Source organism: Nerophis ophidion, linkage group LG05 (genome assembly GCF_033978795.1).
Source record: "Nerophis ophidion isolate RoL-2023_Sa linkage group LG05, RoL_Noph_v1.0, whole genome shotgun sequence".
NCBI classification, from domain to species: Eukaryota; Metazoa; Chordata; class Actinopteri; order Syngnathiformes; family Syngnathidae; genus Nerophis; species Nerophis ophidion.
Window position 1 is genome coordinate 2527268 of NC_084615.1, and position 22674 is coordinate 2549941.

General features: G+C 39.5%; 1 protein-coding gene across 1 annotated transcript; it reads right to left on the reverse strand.

Moving 5' to 3' along the window:
- Positions 1 to 715: 715 nt before the first annotated feature.
- On the reverse strand, positions 716 to 22273 carry LOC133552500 (NEDD4 family-interacting protein 1-like). The gene is made up of 8 exons (XM_061899711.1): positions 22021 to 22273; positions 17056 to 17155; positions 15635 to 15774; positions 15461 to 15548; positions 12958 to 13082; positions 9958 to 10024; positions 9757 to 9869; positions 716 to 4200 (listed from the first exon to the last, which is right to left on the reverse strand). The coding sequence occupies exons 1-7, from the start codon at positions 22054 to 22056 to the stop codon at positions 9763 to 9765; spliced, it is 663 nt and encodes a 220-aa protein (XP_061755695.1). The 5' UTR covers positions 22057 to 22273; the 3' UTR covers positions 716 to 4200; positions 9757 to 9762.
- Positions 22274 to 22674: the final 401 nt, after the last annotated feature.

Genomic DNA, 22674 nt, shown 5'->3' on the forward strand with positions numbered 1-22674 from the left:
GAGCTTCTTAAAGAAGAAGTTACAGGTCTGTGAGAGCCAGAGATCTTCCTTGTTTGAAGTCACCACATACTTATTTTCCACCATCATTTACAAATAAATTCTTTAAAATTCCTGGATTATTTTTTTCCCATTCTGTCTCTCCCAGTTGAAGTGTACCTATGATGAAAATGACAGACCTCTGTCATCATTTGAAGTGGGAGAACTTGCACAATCGCTGGCTGACTAAATACTTTTTGGCCCCTCTGTTATTCTACAGTCTACCGCCTGCTCCACCGTATCCCTGGCTAGGGGGCAGTCAGGTACTAAGCCTTTGCCAAGGACCACCTGGGGTAACCGTAGTAAAGGGGTTAACCTCCTAGTGCCCCAAGACCCCCATCGAGGAGCACTTTAATGTCATGCCCAGGACATACCATTAGCATACTACTGCTAACAGTTAGCTGTTATCACCTAGTAGAGGTGATATTATTCGACAACTTTGAAAGTCGAGTGTGAATTGAATGAATTCAGATAATAATAATCAGACTGAGTCACTAATGCATTGATATTTAACGGTCACAAACAGACTAACAAGCTTTAGCATCTGCACATAGCTGAAGGTTAAACTTGGCTGCCAACATCTCAAAGTAAACAACTGAAGTGGCACATCATTAACTGTGCAATATAAAGATGTCAATGAAATAAAGACATTGTCTCACATTAAATGTAAGCAAAAACAGGCATTAGAAGTGACATTTATTGATATTTTCTGTAGTTTCAGAACAAGCAAAGATGCAGTTCTACATCACTTGAAATGAACATCAAAGCCATGATACAAGCGTGTAGTAAAGTTGAACAAATGACGGCTAAAAAGTGTTGGACCGCTCCCCCTAAACACGACTGTGCTTCAAATCACTTTTTCCTCTGACAAAACCCAACATTGCAAATATACTTTTTTGTTTGTTTTAAGCTTGACGTCAAATAACAAAGGGCTTTTTGTTAGTTTCTAAAAGTGCATACAACATTCTTTGATAATAGTTGTTTCCGCCACAAAAGAGCACATTTTCAACAATATTTTTTCCAATACAACTTTTTTTGAAGCAACTAAATGCCCAGTTATATCAAATCTACACAAGTGTGTTGATTGTGGATCAGGTCAAACCACGTGGACGCTGATTTGGAGTTGTATGAAACACATGCATGAGCAGCACGTACACTAGATGGAGTCCAGCATTCATATTCCTTGGTGAAACAATATGAACAAAGGTGAACTAGAACACGCGTGTGGACTTTATGTAGGTCAGGGCAGTGTGTGGAAATATGTTAGTGCAGCAGTTCCCTTTTCAGACAAGTCTTAGGTATGATAGCGATCAGGTGAGCCTTCTGCAGACGACAGTTGAAACACATCAAGTAGTAACTAGATTTAAGAACTTTTGGACCGCCTCCGTGTGCAAACCATGTCTCTATGTACGAATGCTTCATTCCGTCGTTAATTTTCCATTTTACTAACAAAATGAGACCCAAAGGCCAAAAGAACAGTGTGGAAACAAGGGAATTCCTGATAAAAAAAAAAAAACTATTCAGAGCAAATCTCTAAAGGCTTAGTGGCCATGTGCATTGACAGCACCTTTTAGCTCTTATTTCCAAAATGTGTTTACACTACTGATTTGGGGTCTTATGTGGACACTTGTACTGCCATCTGGTGGTTTCAGAAGAGTATAACATGCAATGAAATTTGGGGGGAAGGGTAAAAATAAGAATTAGCATGTCACCAAACATGAAGTACAGCAGGGGTCAGCAACCTTTTTGAAAACAAGAGCTACTTCTTGGGTACTGATTCATGCCAAGGGCTACCAGTGTGATACACACTTAAATAAATTGCCAGAAATAGCCAATTTGCTCAATTTACCTTTAATAAATAAATCTATATATATATATATAAAAAAGGGTATTTCTGTCTGTCATTCCGTCGTACAATTTTTTTCCTTTTACGGAAGGTTTTTTGTAGAAAATAAATGATGAAAAAAACACTTAATTGAACGGTTTATAAGAGGAGAAAACACAAAAAAAATGAAAATTTAATTTTGAAACATAGTTTATCTTCAATTTCAACTTTTTGAAATTCAAAATTCAACCGAAAAAAAATATGAAGAGAAAACTAGCTAATTCAAATCTTTTTGAAAAAATTAAAAAAAGAATTTATTGATCATCATTAGTAATTTTTCCTGATTAATATTAATTTTAGAATTTTGATGACATGTTTTAAATAGGTTAAAATCCAATCTGCACTTTGTTAGAATATATAACAAATTGGACCAAGCTATATTTCTAACAAAGACAAATCATTATTTCTCTTAGATTTTCCAGAAGAAAATTTTAAAAGAAATTCAAAAGACTTTGAAATAAGATTTAAATTTGATTCTACAGATTTTCTAGATTTGCCAGAATATTTTTTTTGAATTTCAATCATAATACGTTTGAAGAAATATTTTACAAATATTCTTCTTCGAAAAAACAGAAGCTAAAATGAAGAAATAAATTTAAATTTATTTATTATTCTTAACAATAAAAACACTTGGACATTGATTTAAATTGTCAGGAAAGAAGAGGAAGGAATTTAAAAGGTATATGTGTTTAAAAATCCTAAAATCATTTTTAAGGTTGTATTTTTTCTCTAAAATTGTCTTTCTGAAAGTTATAAGAAGCAAAGTAAAAAAATTAATGGATTTATTTAAACAAGTGAAGACCAAGAATTTAAAATATTTTCTTAGATTTTGAAATTCTATTTGAGTTTTGTCTCTTAAAATTAAAAATGTCGAGCAAAGCGAGACCAGCTTGCTAGTAAATAAATAAAATAAAATAAAATAAAGGTAAGTGCTGCTATTTGAGCTATTATTAGAACAGGCAAGCAGGCGACTCATCTGGTCCTTTCGGGCGACCTGGTGCCTGCGGGTACCACGTTGGTGACCCCTGAAGTACACATTTGTGTACTTATGGACTAAGTACATCATATCAAAAGATGATTCTTAGTTTTTATTCTAATTAGGGTCCAATCAGCCCAAAAAGCAAAGAGAAATAAAAAAAGCATGTAAACAAACAGCTTGGGCATTAAGAGGTTAATGCCGCTCCCAAGTATGATTGACCAAGCAGGCTCCGATCCCACTTCTTTCTATCTCCCTGTCTGTCCGCTCTTTCCATTTAGCTCTTTATAAATGGGAGTGATGTTACTTTTTTAAATGTTTATTGATGTAGCAACATGGTTGTTAAAGTTTTAGGATGTCTGATTGTTTGGGAGGACACCATAGTTGGCTTTGCAATGCATACAGCAGAGTTCAACTTATTTAATAGAATGTTGCACCTGTGTTTGATATACAGTACTGTGTAACACTTGTATAACACTTGTACTTCAATAAAATCAGGACTTTTTTCGAGGTTGGAGCCTACTATTGATGTTTGCAATGTCTCCTATGGGGAACTCTGCTTTTATATTTGAACTTCTCCATGTTCAAGACCCGATTAAGTTTCCACTGTAATCAACTCGATTCTATTATAGCCACAACTAGTCTGAATATAAGAAACTGAACACACATTCAAAAAGGAGACATAATTAACCTACTGCAGTTATAATTGTTATCAGTGAATTTTGTCTTTATAGTTTACACACCTCAAAAACTTTTTAAACATCATTAACAATTGTTTGATTAAAATTTAATTTGTTCTAAACATTTCTAGCAAATATGTTGTGTACATTAGATTATTTATAGCGTGTTCAGTAGAGTAAAAAAGAAGAAAACAGAAGAGGTCCTTGGCATCTTTCAATCTTTCTGTATGCGGGCCTCAGTGGAAAAAGTTTGGACACCCCTGCCCTGTGTCCCAATACCTTTGTCAATAAAGTGTATGGTACTTATAAGACTGGCCTCACATGTTGTACGAGTGGAAACGGTCCCCACAAAAGCACGTGGTGACGCCGCATGCTAACAACAGCTGGTGACATGAGCGTCGTGCCTGTAGTCCAGCGAAAACAAAAGTTAACAGACCAGATGAAAATAGCAGGTGAACATGCGCCACTAACGAGTACACTGAGGGACTATTACAGTTCAACCTGCTCTTAAAATGCTTGCAAACTAAAGTCATCCATCCACTAGTACCCCAATCGCTTCTTCCTTTAGCTCAGACGACTCATCGCTTTGATTTGTGTGCGTCGTGTCTTCCACGTCCGACAAGCTAAATGAAAGAAAATGGAAACGATGCATCAGGTTAGTTGTCTTGCAACACTTTTTGTCACATTCCTAAAAGTTAAGGCTACATTCCATGTGTTGTATTCAGACACATGACTTTTGAACCATGAGCCCTCTTGAGAATGATACATGTTTTTTACACCTGGATTAGGGTATTCTCTGCCCTTCTTCCTTGCAGATCCTCTCCACTTCTGTCAGGTTGGATGGTGAACAAGGATGGACAGCCATTTCAGAATCAAAATGACGGTATTTTATTAATCCCTGAGAAGAAATACAGATTTGCAGGTCTCTCCAGAGATACTCATTTGGGTTGAGGTCAGAGGTCTGGCTGGGCCAGACAAGAATGGTCACAGAGTTGTTCCGAAGTCACTGTTATATTTGGCTGTGTGCTTAGAGTCATTGTCTTATTGAAAAATGTGCCTTTGGACAAGTTTGAGGTCCTGAGCACTCTGGAAGAGGTTCTTTCAGGACATCTCAGTACTTGGCCTTATTCATCTTTCCTTCAATTGCAACCAGTCGTCCTGGCCCTACAGCTGAAAAACACTCCCCAAGCATGATGCTGGCATGGTTCACTGTTTATTTGAAAAGGACCACCAGTAGTTGATACCATGACAGTCAGCTAGTCTCACTGGGGTCCACACAAAACATCACAAATGACTGTTAGGATGGATTTGGGCAGGTAATGAGCAGTGTCGGTTTTCCTCCACACACCGCTTAGAATTGACACCAAAAGGTTCAATCTTGGTCTCAGTCTGGGGGTCCTTCATGTGATTTTTTTGGGCAAACTATGCGGGCTTTCATTTGTCTTGCACTGAGAAAAGGCTTCTGTCGGGCCACTCTGCCATAAAGCCCCGATTGGTGGAGGGCTGCGGGGATAGTTGACTTTGTAGGACTTTCTCCCATCTTCCTACTGCATCTCTGGAACTCAGCCAGTGATATTTGGGTTCTTCTTTACCTCTCTCACCAAGGCTCTTCTCCCACAATTGATCAGTTTGGCTGGACGGTGAGGTCTAGGAAGAGTTGTGGTTGTCCCAAACATCTTCCATTAAAGGATTATGAAAGCCACTGTGCTCTTTTTTGTAACCTTGGCCAGTTCTGTGCCTTGCCACGATTCTGTCACTGAGCTCCTTGGGCAGTTCCTTCTACCTCATGATTCTCATGTGCTCTGGCAGGTGTGTGCATTTCCTAATCAAGTCCAATCAGTTTAACTATGCGCAGTTGGACTCCATTGAAGGAGGACCAAAAGAAATGGATAGCAGTTCAGTTAAATTAGTGTCCCAGCGAGGGGTCTGAATACTTATGACTAGGGATGTGGGAAAAAAATTGATTCGAATTTGAGTCGCGATTCTCACGTTGTGCGATTCAGAATCGATTTTCTTTTTTTTTTAAATCGATTTTTTTTTTTTAATCAATCCAATAAAACAATGCACAGCAATACCATAACAATGCAATCCAATTCCAAAACCAAACCTGAGCCAGCAACACTCAGAAGTGCAATAAACAGAGCAATTGAGAGGAGACACAAACACCACACAGAACAAAACAAAAGTAATGAAACAAAAATGAGATCATAAACAACAGTATCAATATTAGTTATAATTTCAGCATAGCAGTGATTAAAAATCCCTCATTGACATTATCATTAGACATTTATAAAAATAAAAAAAAAAGAACAATAGTGTCACAGTGGCTTACACTTGCATGGCATCTCATAAGCTGGACAACACACTGTGTCCAATGTTTTCACAAAGATAAAATAAGTCATACTTTTGGTTCGTTTAATAGTTAAAACAAATTTACATTATTGCAATCAGTTGATAAAACATTGTCCTTTACAATTATAAAATATATATATTTTTAAATCTACTACTCTGCTAGAATGTCAGCAGACTGGGGTAGATCCTGCTGAAATCTATGTATTGAATGAATACAGAATCGTTTTGAATCGGAAAAATATCGTTTTTGAATCGGGAATTGAAGAATCGAAAAAAATCGGATTGCTAATCAAATTGCGACCCCAAAAATCGATATTGAATCGAATCGTGGGACACCCAAAGATTCGCAGAACTACTTATTACCATGTGCTATCTCAGTTTTTGTTTTTTTTATAAATTTGCTAACTTTTCTACATTTGTTTTTTGTCAAGATGGAGTGCTAAGTGTATACTTTCCATATCCACTGTATATAAAAAATAATATACAAAATAATTTTGAATCAACAACCAATTCTGAATCTTATGATCACCCCAAGAATCAGAATCAAATCCAATCGTGAAATGCCCACCTCTATATTTTTTATCAATAAAAATAAATTTCCCCTGTCGCTTCTTTATGTCAGGACAGTAAATGCTATGAGAGGGACGACAGGCCCACAGCAGCCGCTGTGGCTGGTTGAGAAGAGCAAAATCTGCTTTATATTAGAGTCTCCGAGTGTTCACAAAGGCATCTTCGCTTCTCAATAAAAAATGTTTTTTAAAAAGAATCAAGGGGTCTGAATATCTATCAAACATAGTGACAATGTCAGAAAGTGGCCAACCCTGATCCTTCCTGCTTAGTCTGCCTATTCTCTGGCAGATGCGTATGAGGTGTGTTAAGTAGATATTTATTGGTACTAAATGTAAAGACGTAAAAAGATTAATTTTGTATTATCACAAGACGGAGTAAGACCAGCAACATCATTTAACATCTCACAGCAGGAAAGTTGGCCTTAAGTGAGTCAGACGGTTGGTACGTCAACTTGTAATAACCACAGATGCATCACTGAATGTATGAATCAGGGACATCAAACTCCTTTTCACTAGAGTTGACACATGTGTAGATAGGTATACCATGTACCGCTATATTCTGGTACCGGTTCCCAATTGAGTCGGTCCAGGAAGACCATTAAGATTCTGGACTAATGATCCACTTCATTATGACACGTTGTCACATTCAATTCAAGTGCCGCTATTACGCACGGGTACATGATAATCCTATTGGAATAATCACAAATAAGGGAGCAAAACCGGACAGTTTGTAAAACGACAATATTTCATCCTAAAAAGTCTCTCAAAGTCACACGCGCTAATAAGAGTTAGTGTTAGTTTGAAGCGCTTCAACAAATTGTCCTCTTTAGCAATCCTGCAATCCACAGGTCAATATTAATCTACAGTGAACATTTTAAATAATCACTGTGTCTTTTTATTTATTTAATGCACACATGACAAACACATCAGCAGCTGTCAACTCAATATGGCTTCTAGTCAGTCACTCAAATACTGTATTTGGTTTATGTTATATATAGTTTGTACAATATATAACGTTAAAGGTCTGTGAGTAAATATAAATACCATACATTAATATTATTTTACTTTATTATTTAATTACCATTACTCTAAATCAGGGGTGCCCACACTTTTTCTGCAGGCGAGCTACTTTTCAATTGACCAACTCGAGGAGATCTACCTCATTTATATATATCATTTATATTTATTTATTTATGAAAGAGACATTTTTGTAAACAAGTTAAATGTGTTTAATGATAATACAAGCATGTGTAACACATATAGATGTCTTTCTTTCACAAAGACAAGAATATAAGTTGGTGTATTACCTGATTCTGATGACTTGCAGTGATTGGAATCAGACAGTAATGATGATAACGCCCACATTTTCAAATGGAGGAGAAAAAAAAGTTGTCCTTTCTGTACAATACCACATGAAAGTGGTTGGTTTTTGGCATCTAATTCATCCAGCTTCCATACACTTTACAAGAAAAACATTGGCGGCAAATTCCGTGGCTTGCTTGATTGACATTCACGGCACCCGAGGGTCTTGTGAGATGACGCTGGCTGCTGCCAGTTCATTATTATGAAAAAATGACAGAGAGGAAGGCGAGAAACACTTTTTATTTCAACAGACTTTCGCGCCGTCCCTTCCGTCAAAACTCTAAAGGCCGACTGCACATTTCCTATCTTCACAATAAAAGCCCTGCTTCATGCTGCCTACGCTAACAAAATAAGAGTCTCGGAAAGCTGGCGTGCACAAGTGATGTGCACGCCAGCTTTCTGAGGGATCGCTTGTGCACACCAGTTTTCCGAGACTCTGTATTTAGTTAGCGCAGGCAGCATGAAGCAGGGCTTTTATTGTGAAGATAGGAAATGTGCAGTCGGCCTTTAGAGTTTTGACGGAAGGTACGGCGCGAGAGTCTGTTGAAGTAAAAAGTGTTTCTCGCCTTCCTCTCGGTCATATTTTCATAATAATGATCTTGCAGCAGCCAGCGTCATCTCACAAGACCCTCCGGTACCGTGAATGTCATTTAAGTGACGTCTTGGTGAAGATTGATGATCACTCATTTTTAGGTCTATTTTTTTTAAAAGCCTGGCTGGAGATCGACTGACACACCCCCCGCGGTCGACTGGTAGCTCGCGATCGACGTAATGGGCACCCCTGCTCTAAATGTTATATTATAAGGACAAGCGGTAACAATTTACTGATGAATACACTTTTTCATGATGTTGAACACAACCTTTTGCGCGCATACATTTTTATTTTGATTTTTTTTCACATGTTAATTTACACAAAGTACATGTAGTACATATAAATACCTATATTGATAACGGGTATTGGTAATGATAAAATCCCAACGATATACATCCTTACACATGTGACATAAATGTTTCTATTAGTCGCAAGTGGCAGCCGGGAATAAGATTTACATTTGGCTTTCATGTGCAGGCGACGGACCTTTCACATGATATAGCAAATGAAATATATAATATAAATCCTTACTATCTTAAGTAAGCATGTTGGGTGGGCATACTTTTAAGCAAAGTGTGCTAAGGTGTAAGCAAACACTACGGCGCAACTGCGTGACGTCAGATGGTAACTACAAACCTGTCAGCCGGAGCTATTCTTCCTTCAGAGCCACTCTATAAATTATTGCTTCACTTTTGAACTTTGAGTGGAATAATCTTGGCCTGTTGATGCTAGGACAACGGTAGTGTGCGCGTGCCATGGCTTCCACTTAAAAGTGACACCAAACTATTTAGCATTGCTTGAACTTGTGTGACTTTGGGTTAGTTTTATGAGGAAAGAATATTGTGTTCCAAACTTTTTGTTGAGGTACGACAATAATAATTAGAACTGCGGGATTAATTTATGTGTAATAAATGAAGCTGGTCTTGTGCAAAAACAAATCTGTGGCATCCTTATTTTTAATCATTCCCAACTGATTATCCAGTCCTTATTATGCATAGCAGTAGCCCTTCACGTGAATAGGTGCACTCTCAACAGTGGTGTTATAATTATGTGACGGTTCGCTGGATCGAAATATGAATCGGTATCAAAAACAAGCCACATCCACCATCCTATTATTGTGTTATGAACCGGTAGCAGCAAATTGATTTGTAGTGGTACTAATTTAGTGGGCCCCCACAAATAAATGAATATATGGGAAACACTGATGTCATATTCCTTAGTTGCTTGACACGTCATGGAATACCACTTCCTGAAGCCTTGTCCACAAAAGAAGGCAGCCTTATTAAAGTGTAGCACAAACTTGCCTCAGTCTAATAGATGAATAGAACTCTTGTTCGGGGTAGACTGGCATACGCAGGATCTGCAAGTTTGCGCACTCTGGAGTAGTTAACAAAGCCCCTGATGAACAGCATGAAGCCTGCAAGGAAAATAGTTATATGTAAACAACTCTGACGATACCATTGCAGAAATAAAAATGTTTTCCATGATACAACATGTCAACTCACCCAAAGCCAAGAACACCCACCACAACCAGTACTGGCCATCAAAGTAGCCAGGGAAGTAGGTTGAAAACTGCAAAGATAAAAAAAAAAAAAAATTAAGTTATCAGGTGCAGTGAAACAGCACAAAATAAAACTGTTGTATTTAACTCAGCAGTTGGTTGGAGAATGTGGTTTTATGGCATCGCATGCATCGTGTGCATGGAGCTTTAAGAGAACGTAAAGCAATGCAGACCATGTTTGGTTCTCAATGCAATGTGTACAGTATCATTCACATTCTGCAATATCAATTCCAGATTTTATGTAATTTCTGTATGGTGAACAATCAGTACAGGCCAAATCAAGGACTTTCTATCAAAAAGAACAAGTTGTACAGTGGGTACGGAGAGTATTCAGACCTCTTTAAATGTTTCACTCTGTTTCATTGCAGGCCATTTGATAAAATCAAAAAAGTCCATTTTATATTTCATTAAAGTAGACCAAGCACCCCGTTTTGAAAGAAAAAAATAAATGTTGAAATTTTTGGAAATTTATGAAAAAACAGAAAAACTGAAATATTGCATACTCATAAGTATTCAGACCCTTTGCTCAGTATTGAGTAGACGCACCCTTTTGAGCTAGTACAGCCATGAGTCCTCTTGGGAATGATGCAACATGTTTTTTTACACCTGGATTTGGGGCTCCTCTGCCATTATCCTTGCCGATCCTCTCCAGTTCTGTCAGGTTGGATGGTGAACTTTGATGGACAGCCAATTCCATCCATCCATCTTCTTCCGCTTATCCGAAGTCAGGTCGCGGGGGCAGCAGCCTAAGCAGGGAAGCCCAGACTTCCCTCTCCCCAGCCACTTTCGTCTAGCTCTTCCCGGGGGATCCTGAAGCGTTCCCAGGCCAGCCCGGGAGACATAGTCTTCCCAACGTGTCCTGGGTCTTCCCCGTGGCCTCCTACCGGTTGGATGTTGGAGGCATTCGGGTGGCTCTCTGACCAGATGCCCGAGCCACCTCATCTGGCTCCTCTCGATGTGGAGGAGCAGCAGCTTTACTTTGAGCTCCTCTCAGATGACAGAGCTTCTCACCCTATCTCTAAGGAAAAGCCCCGCCACCCGGCGGAGGAAACTCATTTCGGCGGCTTGTAGCCGTGATCTAATCCTTTTGGTCATGACCCACAGCTCATGACCATAGGTGAGGATGGGAACGTAGATCGACCGGTAAATTGAGAGCTTCTATGGAATTACAAAATAATGGACAGCCAATTCCAGAGACACTTAATTGGGTTTAGATCAGGGCTTTCGACCTCATGATTCTCATTAGCTCTGACATATATAGAGCGAATACGCAACATCCTGAAGGACAGATACCACCCAGCACATGGCCTCTTCAACCTGCTACCCTCTGGAAGGAGGTATAGATCGATTTGCGCCAGGACCACCAGAATGTCTCACTGCCTGTATCCCCAGGCTGTGACGTTGCTAAATGAACAGCGTGCCCCTCTACTGCCCCCAACCATCTTATTACCTCACTCTTCACCACCTCAATAATTCTGCTCTGGACATTGCATTGCTGCAAAATCAAGGTAACACCCATCAGATATCTGACTCTTCCCACCACCACGCCCTTCTATTCGCGATCTTCTTGACAATGCATAAATGCAATGCAAACTATTGTCAACCTGCACTTCAATGCAGTTTCAATGCCGCTAGATAAAGCCTAAACAAAATCTCGTTGACATCTATGACTTAAGTGTTATTATGACAATGACAATAAAAGGAATTGATTGAATTGATTGACATGGACTATGAGCTTTAAGGTCTTATTCAGATGGATAGGTGTGTGTATTTCCTAATCAAGATCAACCAGGCTAATTAAACACAGCTGGATTCAAATGAAGGAGCAGAACCATCTCAAGGAGGATCAGAAGAAATGGAGAGCATGTGAGTTGTATGAGTGTCACAGCAAAGGATGGGGGCTGAGTGTACATTAATGAGAAATAAAAATGAACTTGTTTGATTTTAGCAAATGGCCGCAATTAAACAAAGTGAACAATTTAAAGGTTCGGAATACTCTCCATACCCATTTTATAATGGGTGTACTCTCTGCTGACCATAACTTTCATTGTTTTTGTCTAATCAATGCACATCAGCAACATGGTAATTGCACTTTTAACATGTGTGCATAAATAACACAATAATAATACAAAAAAAAATGTCTACAGTTTGCCAACACACAGATCACAGCACACACACACCACGGCTCTCACGTGCACTCTATTGTCACAACCGTGTGGAAACTATGTCTACATATTCAAAGTCCGACGCACTCCATGTGGTCCGGATTACATTTTTTTTATATATATAACTCATTTAATGGTTAAATAAAAGTAACAGAGTATAAATTGAAGCTGTTCTATAATCAAAATATTAATCAATTTATTCAATGAATCGTCATAGCCCTAAACGCAATATAATCCAAAAAGTCAAAGCACACAAGGCTGCAAAAAAGACCTTGTATATTATTGGTGCAATCACTTATTCTTACTAGTTTATGCTGCTAAGTGCCTACCTTGAGCAACATAAATGAACAGAACAATCCAAAAAGTAAGGAAACCAGCAGTAATGCATTGTTATGAATAACCATGTACAAGCAAGGAGGACTACCGTACATTTTCTAAATGAATGTGTTGAATTAAACTCTAACGACAGAATGCGTTGTGTTGATATACAATCTTTCCACCTTTGTCCTCTATTGTGAATTATATTTATATAGCGCTTTTCTCAAGTGACTCAAAGCGCTTTACATAGTGAAACCCAATATCTAAGTTACATTTAAACCAGTGTGGGTGGCACTGGGAGCAGGTGGGTAAAGTGTCTTGCCCAAGGACACAACGGCAGTAACTAGGATGCCACAAGCGGGAATCGAACCTGCAACCCTCAAGTTGCTGACACGGCCACTCTACCAACCGAGCTATGCCGCTATTGAGTGCCAGCCTTAAGTTACGTAAACATTTCTCACCCTGACGATAAGAACCCATTTGATCAGGGACAGGCCGAAGCCCGAGATGGCGCCGTATCGTCCAGCGGCTGATGTGGTCAAACAGAAGGACAAGAAGAAGCCGATCCAGTTGAAGAGGAATGCCACTGAAAGATAAAAGCAGCTTTTAACTAATGGATACACTAAAAAACTACTGAATGTGCCAATGATGGCATTGACCTATTTGTAAGAAGCCAAAAGTTGACATTAGTTATTTGGTAAACAAAATCATTGAGTGGAAAAATACACCTTTAATGTCTCGCAAAATCGAAACATCTCACTGGAGCTAAGTTGAGAGCATTTAAACTTCTTAATTTGTTTTTTTTGTGCTTCAATAAGAGGTCAGATAATTTGATCCGAGAAGATAAATTTACACTGAAAGTGGACGCATAGTCAAAGCGCCAGTACTATTGTACGTGACGGGCATTTGGAATCATAGAACTATTAATAGAGGCTAACCTCTTTTGGTACCTCGGTTTTCGTACGCTTAGGTTTTAGACAAAAAATGTCACCAAAAACGTCTAAGTTTCACTACACTGTCTAGATTTTAGTACGATTAAACATACAATAGTGACTCAGGCTGCATTCGGGCGGAAGACCCCGAAAGGTACAAGCGGTAGAAAATGGATGGATGGATAGTGACTCAGGCTTTGTGTTCTTTTATACTGAAGCTGCAAAATAAGCCACCATAAAGCAAAAAATAAGTGATTGCTTATACTACTAATACAGTAGTCCCATCAAAGTTAACAAGAGCCTTAGAGTCCATGTTTCCAGAATGTCACTGAACGCACCACACTGTGAGGTAGGTCAAGTAAAACAATCAAAGTTAATATGAACAAAAAAATAGCTTAAATTTCAAATTGTTATTCAGTTGTAGTCCAATGTTGTAATCAGTAAGTTCCTTCCTTTTCTCTGTGCTATTGTTGTGATACAGACTGGTAAAGATGCGCGGTTTGCGGTCTTATCCGCGGAGTCCACGGATAAACCGCGGGTCGGGCGGGTGACAGGACGAAAAAATTTATTTTAATAAAATTCGGGCGGGTGGCGGTTGAACAATCCAGAAATATTTGATATACATGGTTCTGGGATCGGTATCCTTTGCCCTTCAAAGAGCCATTTAAGACCCGTGTCACAAAGCGAAGAAGAAAATAGGAGACGCTAATAGTCTCTAGAATGACTGCCGGCAGTCACCCAGATAATAAGTATTAGAGCGTGCTATGAAGCCATTGACTTTGTCACCTTCTACAGCATGTACGATCTGCTTGTCAGTCCAGCAACATGTTGTGTGTGGCTTCCGCGCCAACACGCACACGACTGCAAGGCATACTGGGTGACACAGAGTACACTAATGGTTGTGATATAAACAACTTTAACACTCTTAGTAATATGCGCCACGCTGTGAAGCCACACCAAACAAGATTGACAAACACATTTCGGGACAACATCCTCCCAGTAACACAACATAAAACGCAACACAACAAATACCCAGAATCCTTTGTATCAATGACACTTCCTGACAATTTTAAACACACCGCTAGCAGCAACCCCCCCCCCGTAAGTCGGTAAGGTGGGCGGGGTTGGGGGTGCGGGGGTGTAAAATATATTCAGGAAGTCTCACGGATACAAAGGATTCTGGGTATTTGTTGTGTTGCGTTTATGTTGTGTTACTGGGAGGATGTTCTCCCGAAATGTGTTTGTCAATCTTGTTTGGTGTGGCTACACAGTGTGGCGCATATTGGTAAGTGTTAAAGTTGTTTATATCACAACCATCAGTGTACTCTGTATCACCCAGTATGCCTTTCAATCTTGTACGTGCGATTGCGGAAGCTGCACACATGTTGCCGGACTAATAATCGGTTTGTACATCTTGTTGAAGGTGTCAAAGGCAATGGCTTCACAGCACGCCAATACTCTTGTCATCAGGATGAACGCCAATTGGATATTCGTGAGAAAGTTAGCGACTCCAATTGTCTTCAATACTCTGTGAAACGGGTTTAAATAGCTCTGTGAGTGGTAAAGGTGGCCGACCTCTGATGTATTTCAGCGGGCGGTTGCGGTTCTGATAAAATGTTGGTTCGGGTCTACGGCGGGTGGATGACGACTTTGTTGATGCGGTTGCGGATGATATAATTGCCTATCTACAGACTGGCTTGTACATGAACATGCATGGTAAAATATTTCGCTTTTGTCATTTCTATTTGAAAGTAGCGTATAGTTCTAACTTAAAATCAGTCAGTAGACTCGATATGGAAGCGCTAAAAACTACAACATGGCTGACGGGATGGTGACAGTCGAAGTGGAGGCACGTAAATAAGACCGCCCACATAACGGTGCATTCTTAAGAAAGCGGCTTGAAGATGGTCTGTAAAACAAAATCTATGCACAATGTTTAACAAAACACCACATAAATACTATGTACACCACAAAGAAGTGTTTTAGATGTAGGAAAACATATTATAGCCTCTTTAAAGTGTGTTTTTCTTACTAAAGAAAGTCAGCATGAATATGCCGTCATTTCCTATTCGCAGCTGGTCGGCGTCCTCAAAGTCGTCTCTGGCCACAAAGTCCTCATCCTGCGCAAGCAGAGAGACACAATAAATGACCTTTGTCTCTCTGGTATAAAGTACAGACAAGTATATACACGAAAACAACGACATACGGTGACTCTCCCGTTGACAAGAGGGACGGCTGCCTCCACTTTGCTTCTTTCTGCTTCATCATAGGAGGGCAAAGTGGTGGCCACATTGTAGGACGGTGGGTTGGGAAATCTTCCCCCATCTTCCTTATATTCAAAGAAAGCTGGAAAGGAGACAAATAGTTCAGATCATCCCGATTTTCTAGAATTTCTAGAAAAAAACAACTTCCCAACATTCGTTTGAGTAGGTTTGAACACAGCTGCAAATAGGTTGAATAAAGCAGTGCAAAAAATGAAGGGAATACATTAGAGTAATAAGCATCCATTACTGCTAATGTTCTGTCTCCTGCAATCAAAGCCTTTCTTGCAGGACATTTGGCCGTTTGCCAGCAACAAATACAAAAGCAGCAGTCAAGTGAGTCAGTGGATGTAGTTGCACACCCAGTTTCAAACTACACCTACATACACAATCTTGTCAAGAATTATGACTTGGAAAGTGCTCTTCAAACAGCCATGTGTACAAACAGTACACATTATAATAGTTATCTGTCTATATGATCATTCATTCACAAGTATATTTTAAATGCTAATGAAATTTGTTTGGAATATCAATCAAATGACAATAAAACCACACAAAATACAGACAAAAAATTGGCCTTAAAAGTCTCTCAATGGACACTTTTTAGTAGTGTAGAACTCCATTATATTATAAAATTAAGATTTAAACTTGCGAATAAATAGTGGTAGCTCATAATGCAGAGAGGAAAAAATATGTAAATACTTTTGCTGACATTGTCAATACATTTGGAGAATAATCATCCTGTAGTTGTTGATACAACTACTGTATTAGATGCCATTTGATAGTGTTCTAGTTTTTCCCCCTAAAATATATATTTTTCCTATTTGCTAAAGTAAAATTTACTGTAAAGTGAAATAATGATGTAATTACATTATTTTAGAAGCAATAAGAATCAAAATTAGTAAATGTATTTATTATGCAAACACATGTACCCATTTTGCAAAATAAAGTACTGTACAAGCAACAAACATGTAACAGTACAGAAGTAAATATATATTACCTAAAGACATGTACCCATTTTAGAAAATAAAGTACAAGCAAACATATAACAGTACAGAAAAATGCATTTCTAATTTACTAACTAATTAATAACACAAACATGTTTAAAAATGTTAATAAAGTCAAACTGCACATTAGTATAATTTTGCTCAACAATCATTTTATTGCACATAAGACGTTTAATGGTGGTAGCTTAAAATCTACACTTTCTTCTCTGAATTATTTTCCATTGTGGCTGTTATACTGCTCGCTCGCGCCTACATATTTTTGATTAAGCATTCCTCCCACTTCTGCCGCCTTTTGTTGTGGGATAAAAGATTGTTAAAAAAAATAGCTAAAAAAAGCACACAAGATAATGGTTTCCAACCTGAATTTGCTGCAGCCACACTGCTGTAAGGGGGTGGTGGTGCATCCTGAGCAGGACCCTCTTGAGATGGTGGGAGTGGCTCCTCCTCATGATTCACCAGCTGAGTGATAATCAATAGGCTGTCAATACCAAATGCCTCATTTGGCAAACCTCTACATGCTGACTAAGAACTATGTGAACATAGATACTTCAATCAAGTTAAATGTGCCTTGTTTACATAAGACATTGATCACAACCCAGACAGATAAGATTTTTTTGAAATTGCAGCGTGCTCTTGTGTCGAGTGCAACATGTGGTCATATAAGAGGCCATTTTTGCAACCAGCATGATTCCTAAAATTATATTCCTGAACACAGGCTCTTATACCAGTGTTTTTCAACCACTGTTCCGCGGAAAACTAGTGTGCCGTGGGAGATTGTGTTATTTCAGTTATTTGGGTTAAAAACATTTTTAAGCAAACCAGTAATTACAATACAAATAATGTGTCAGTGCTGTCTAGAGCTCGGCAGAGTAACCGTGTAATACTCTTCCATATCAGTAGGTGGCAGCAGGTATCTAATAGCTTTGTAGATGTCAGGAACATGGTTTGTCATGATCACAATATAAAGACGACATCGGAAGGCAGTGTGAAGGTAAAAAGGTATCTAATGCTTAAATCAGAAATAAACAAAAGGTAAGTGCCCCTAAAAAAAAAAGCATTGAAGCTTAGGGATGGGTATGCAGAACAAAACAACAACTGAACTGGCTACAAAGTAAAGAACAACAGAATGCTGGACGACAGCAAAGACTTACAGTGTGTGAAGCAGAGATGGCGTCCGGAAAGTACATCCGTACATGACATGACCACAATGTCCACACAAAGAAGAATAGCAACAACTGAAATAGTCTTGATTGCTAAAACAAAGCACGTGCGTGGAATGGCGCTCAAAGGAAGACATGTTACTGCAACAGGAAAATACCAACAAAACAGGAAAAGCCACCAAAATAGGAGCGCTATACAAGAACTAAAACACTACACACAGAAAAACAACAAAAAATTCAAAATAAGTCACAGCCTTATGTGACCGGTGGTGACAGTACACCTACTTTGAGACAAGAGCTATAGTGATGCACAGCTGGTTATGGTTTCAATTAATATTTAACAATTGCGACGCCTACTTTTTTTGTCGATATCGAGTTAAATTTTTTAATGATTTGGACTGTACTCTCACTATTATGTTAGATCCACTATGGACAGGACGTCCATTGCATCCAGTCGCCCCTAAAGGAGGGGGGGGGGGGGTTGTCCACCCACATCTGCGGTCCACTCCAAGGTTTCTCAGTTATTCACATTGAAATCCCACTGGGTTGTGAGTTTTTCCTTGCCCTTATGTGGGATCTGAACAGAGGATGTCATTGTGGCTTGTGCAGCCCTTTGAGACACTTGTGATTCAGGGCCATATAAATAAACATTGATTCTAAGGCTGGGCGGTATATCGATATACTCGATATACCGCAGGTTTGTCTCTGTGCGATATAGAAAATAACTATATCGTGATATTCGAGTATACGTTCTCACGCAGTTGCTTTTAGCTGCATGCATTGAACTACAGGCTCTTCACACTCTATCGACGGCGTGGCGCAGTGGAAGAGTGGCCGTGCGCAACCCGAGGGTCCCTGGTTCAATCCCCACCTAGTACCAACCTCGTCACGTCCGTTGTGTCCTGAGCAAGACACTTCACCCTTGCTCCTGATGGGTGCTGGTTAGCGCCTTGCATGGCAGCTCCCTCCATCAGTGTGTGAATGTGTGTGTGAATGTGGAAGTAGTGTCAAAGCGCTTTGAGTACCTTGAAGGTAGAAAAGCGCTATACAAGTACAACAACAAGTACAAGTATCCTGTCTCTTCTTCTCACAGACAGCAAGCGCACCTTCTTACATGTCTCATACGTATACGCCCTCGCGGATTAGAGAGGTAGCAGCATGGGTAACGTTAGCTGTGGTGCGAGTGGTAATACGAGAGAAAGAAAGTGCCAATCTTGTAACAAATGAAGGAAGAATTAATACCCAAGGAAAACAGCAGGGGGTCCATCGTCAGGCGGTGGTTTGGCTTCAAGCAGGAATATGTCAAACAGACAACCGTAATCTGTCAAGTATGCGGCAAAAGCATTGCTACAAAAAGTAGCATTACTGCTAGGGGCGGCATGGCGTAGTGGGTAGAGCGGCCGTGCCAGAAACTTGAGGGTTGCAGGTTCGCTCACCATCTATTGACATCCAAATCGCTGCCGTTGTGTCCTTGGGCAGGACACTTCACCCTTGCCCCCGGTGCCGCTCACACTGGTGAATGAATGATGAATGATAGGTGGTGGTCGGAGGGGCCGTAGGTGCAAACTGGCAGCCACGCTTCCGTCAGTCTACCCCAGGGGAGCTGTGGCTACAGAAGTAGCTTACCACCACCAGGTGTGAATGAAGGATGGGTTCCCACTTCTCTGTGAGCGCTTTGAGTATCTAATAATAGGAAAGCGCGATATAAATCTAACCCATAATTATTATTATTAATATGTAGCATCATTTGAAAAGTCACCTGCTAGAGAATAAAGAGTGCTTACTCCGCATGTCAACATCTCCATTCGGTGCCACATACCCACACCATCAAAATGCCGAGGCAAACTTTTCCAGATCAACACCATATGAAAAAAATAGTCAACAACAAAAGGAGATAATGTCCACAGTAACCTACCAAATAGCGAAGGACATACACTATTTGATTTCCTATTATGCAGCTCATTTAATTTGACAGTTATTGAAATATCTTGTGTGACATCATGCACAAAAGTGCACTTTATTTGTTTCAAACAATTGTAGTGGCGTTCTGTACAAAAAGTGCACTTTAATTTAGTGTTGTTTTGATACGTCATCTTAGTGACATCATGCACAAAAGTGCACTGGTAGCTTGTTTTAAAATGTCTCTGTGACAATCTTGCACTTTCTGTTTTGAAATTACATGAATATTTGTGCCACTGCTTAATAACTGTTTAATAAATACAATTTTGGTCAATTGACTTACCGGTAGTTGTGATTTCCCTCTCTGCATTAAAGTTTAAAATGAACATATATTAATGCGGTATGAACAAGAATGTTTTAATGTACACTAGGGCTGGGCGATATATAGATATCCACGATATATCGCGGGATTGTCTCTGTGCAATAGAGAAAATGACTATATCGTAATATTTGAGTAGATGTTCTCACACACTTGTTTTTAGCTGCGGGCATTACACTACAGGCTCTCCTCGCTCTTTCCTGTGTCTCCTTTTCACAGACAAGCAGGCGCACATTCTTACATACGTCACAGACTGTCACGTCATACGTCACATACGTATACGCCCTCGCCCAGCAGAGAGGTAGCGGCCTGGCTAACGTTAGCTGTGATGCTAGCGGGTTGTTGTGAGAGAAAGAAGGTGTGAATCTCGTAACAAATGAAGGAAGAATTGATTCCTAAGAAAAACAGCACGGGGTCCATCGTCTGGCGGTGGTTCGGCTTCAAGCCGGATTATGTCAAATAGACAACTTTAATTTGTCATGTGTGGGGCACAAGCGTTGCTATCAAAAGTAGCATTACTGCTAATAGGTAGCGTCGTTTGAAAGGTCACCTGCTAATAACTTTAATAAATACAGTTTTGGTAAATTGACTTAGTTGTGATTTCCTTCTGTGCATGAAAGTTTAAAATTAGCATATATTAGTGCGGTATGAACAAGAATATTTTAATGTAGACACATAGAATCATCATACTGCTGTGATTATATGTATCCAGTGTTCATTCAAGGCTAAGGCAAATTACCGAGATATATATCGTGATATGGCCTAAAAATATCACGGTATTAAAAAAAGGCAATATCGCCCAGCCCTAATGTAGACTTAGACTTCCTTTTTATTGTCATTCAAATTTGAACTTTACAGTACAAATAAAAACCAAATTTTGTTGCATTAGCTCTTGGTAGTGCAGGATAAAAAAAAGCAATAAGGTGCAGATATAAATAAATAGATTACTGTACAGATAAATACATTGCACTTTTTCACATGCGTCCATGTTTATGGATGTATGTTATATTGACACATACAATCATCATATTGCTGTGATTATATGTATCAAGTGTTAATTCAAAGCTAAGGCGAAATATCGAGATATATATCGTGTATCGCAATATGGTCTAAAAATAACGAGATATTAAAAAAAGGCCATATCGCCCAGCCTTAATAGGTGTGCCTTCATATTTTTTCAATGGAAAAAATGTGGCTTAGCTCAAAAAAAGGTTGAAAAACACCGACGTATACAGTATATACCTGTTATTTTTCTCTATAAAGTTGATATAGTAAACTTGAGCAGCCCTTTGAGATACTCGTGATTTAAGGCTATATAAATAAACACTGATTGATTGATAATAAACCCGTTGTAAACCTGACTTTGGCAAAAGTACACGGCTGGTGGTAGACAAATACATATTAACGTTAATAAACCAGCAACCTAAAAACTAAAGCTTCAAAACCCCGCGTTTGTTGATGTTCTGAAAGCAAGAAGTTGACTTAGAATCAAAAGATCTGCAAACAGCGACTTAGCTCATGCTAACGAATGCTAGCTAATGCTGGTAATATGTGAAAAGGATTCGTTTATCCATCCATCCATGTTCTACCGCTTATTCCCTTTGGGGTCGCGGGGGACACTGGTGTCAATCTCAGCTACAATCGAGCAGAAGGCGGTGTACACCCTGGACAAGTCGCCAACTCATCGATTCGTTTATATGTAAAAAAAATAAAAATAAAAACGCTTGACACACAGTTTGTTGTGTAAATAAATGTGCGAAATAGGTAAACGCGCCCTGTCGTTAGATGTGCTCCGTTTGCGTGGAAATGTCAACAAAATCTATGTCGCCAATGGCAGGCTAACTGCTAGCAAGCTAACAGGGTCGGTTCGGCGAGACAAGACCTACCTCCTCATATCTCACACTGCTGGTTGGCTCTGCCATCTTCTGCGAGCAGGAGAATCCTTCAAATGTCCTCCTCCCACTACGCTGTTAAGTGTGGGTTGAATTAGAAGGACTTTCCACCAAAGTAGCGGGGTTAATGTTGCCTGAAAGTCGGCTGACTTCTTCTTCCTCCTCGGGCTTCTAAAGCAGGTTTGGTGCTGCGTTCAAGACTGTGGGATGAATCGCTGTCTTTCACATCACATCCTCTAATCAGCGCACATCTACAGAGAGATCAACATATGACGAAAGCAAGAAATATCCTTTTGAAACCTCGTAATAATAGGCGGGGTTTAAGTAATATAGTAGCCGCTTATTACGTATAAAATACTACACGGTCTAGCTCCATCCTATCTTGCCGATTGTATTGTACCATATGTCCCGGCAAGAAATCTGCGTTCAAAGAACTCCGACTTATTAGTGATTCCCAAAGCCCGAAAGGGAATAAGCGGTAGAAAATGGATGGATGGAAAGCCCAAAACAAGTCTGCGGGCTATAGAGCGTTTTCTATTGGGGCTCCAGTACTCTGGAATGCCCTCCCGGTAACAGTTCGAGATGCCACCTCAGTAGAAGCATTTAAGTCCCATCTTAAAACTCATCTGTATACTCTAGCCCAGGGAT

Bases quoted from the DNA above. Each gene is read 5' to 3' on its own strand.
- LOC133552500 (XM_061899711.1), bottom strand. From the start codon at position 22,056: ATGGCAGAGCCAACCAGCAGTGTGAGATATGAGGAG. The intron at 15,549-15,634 runs GTATGTCGTTGT...CTGCTTGCGCAG, and splicing joins TTGTCAACGGGAGAGTCACC to GATGAGGACTTTGTGGCCAG. The intron at 13,083-15,460 runs GTAAGAAAAACA...TTTATCTTTCAG, and splicing joins ATTCATGCTGACTTTCTTTA to TGGCATTCCTCTTCAACTGG.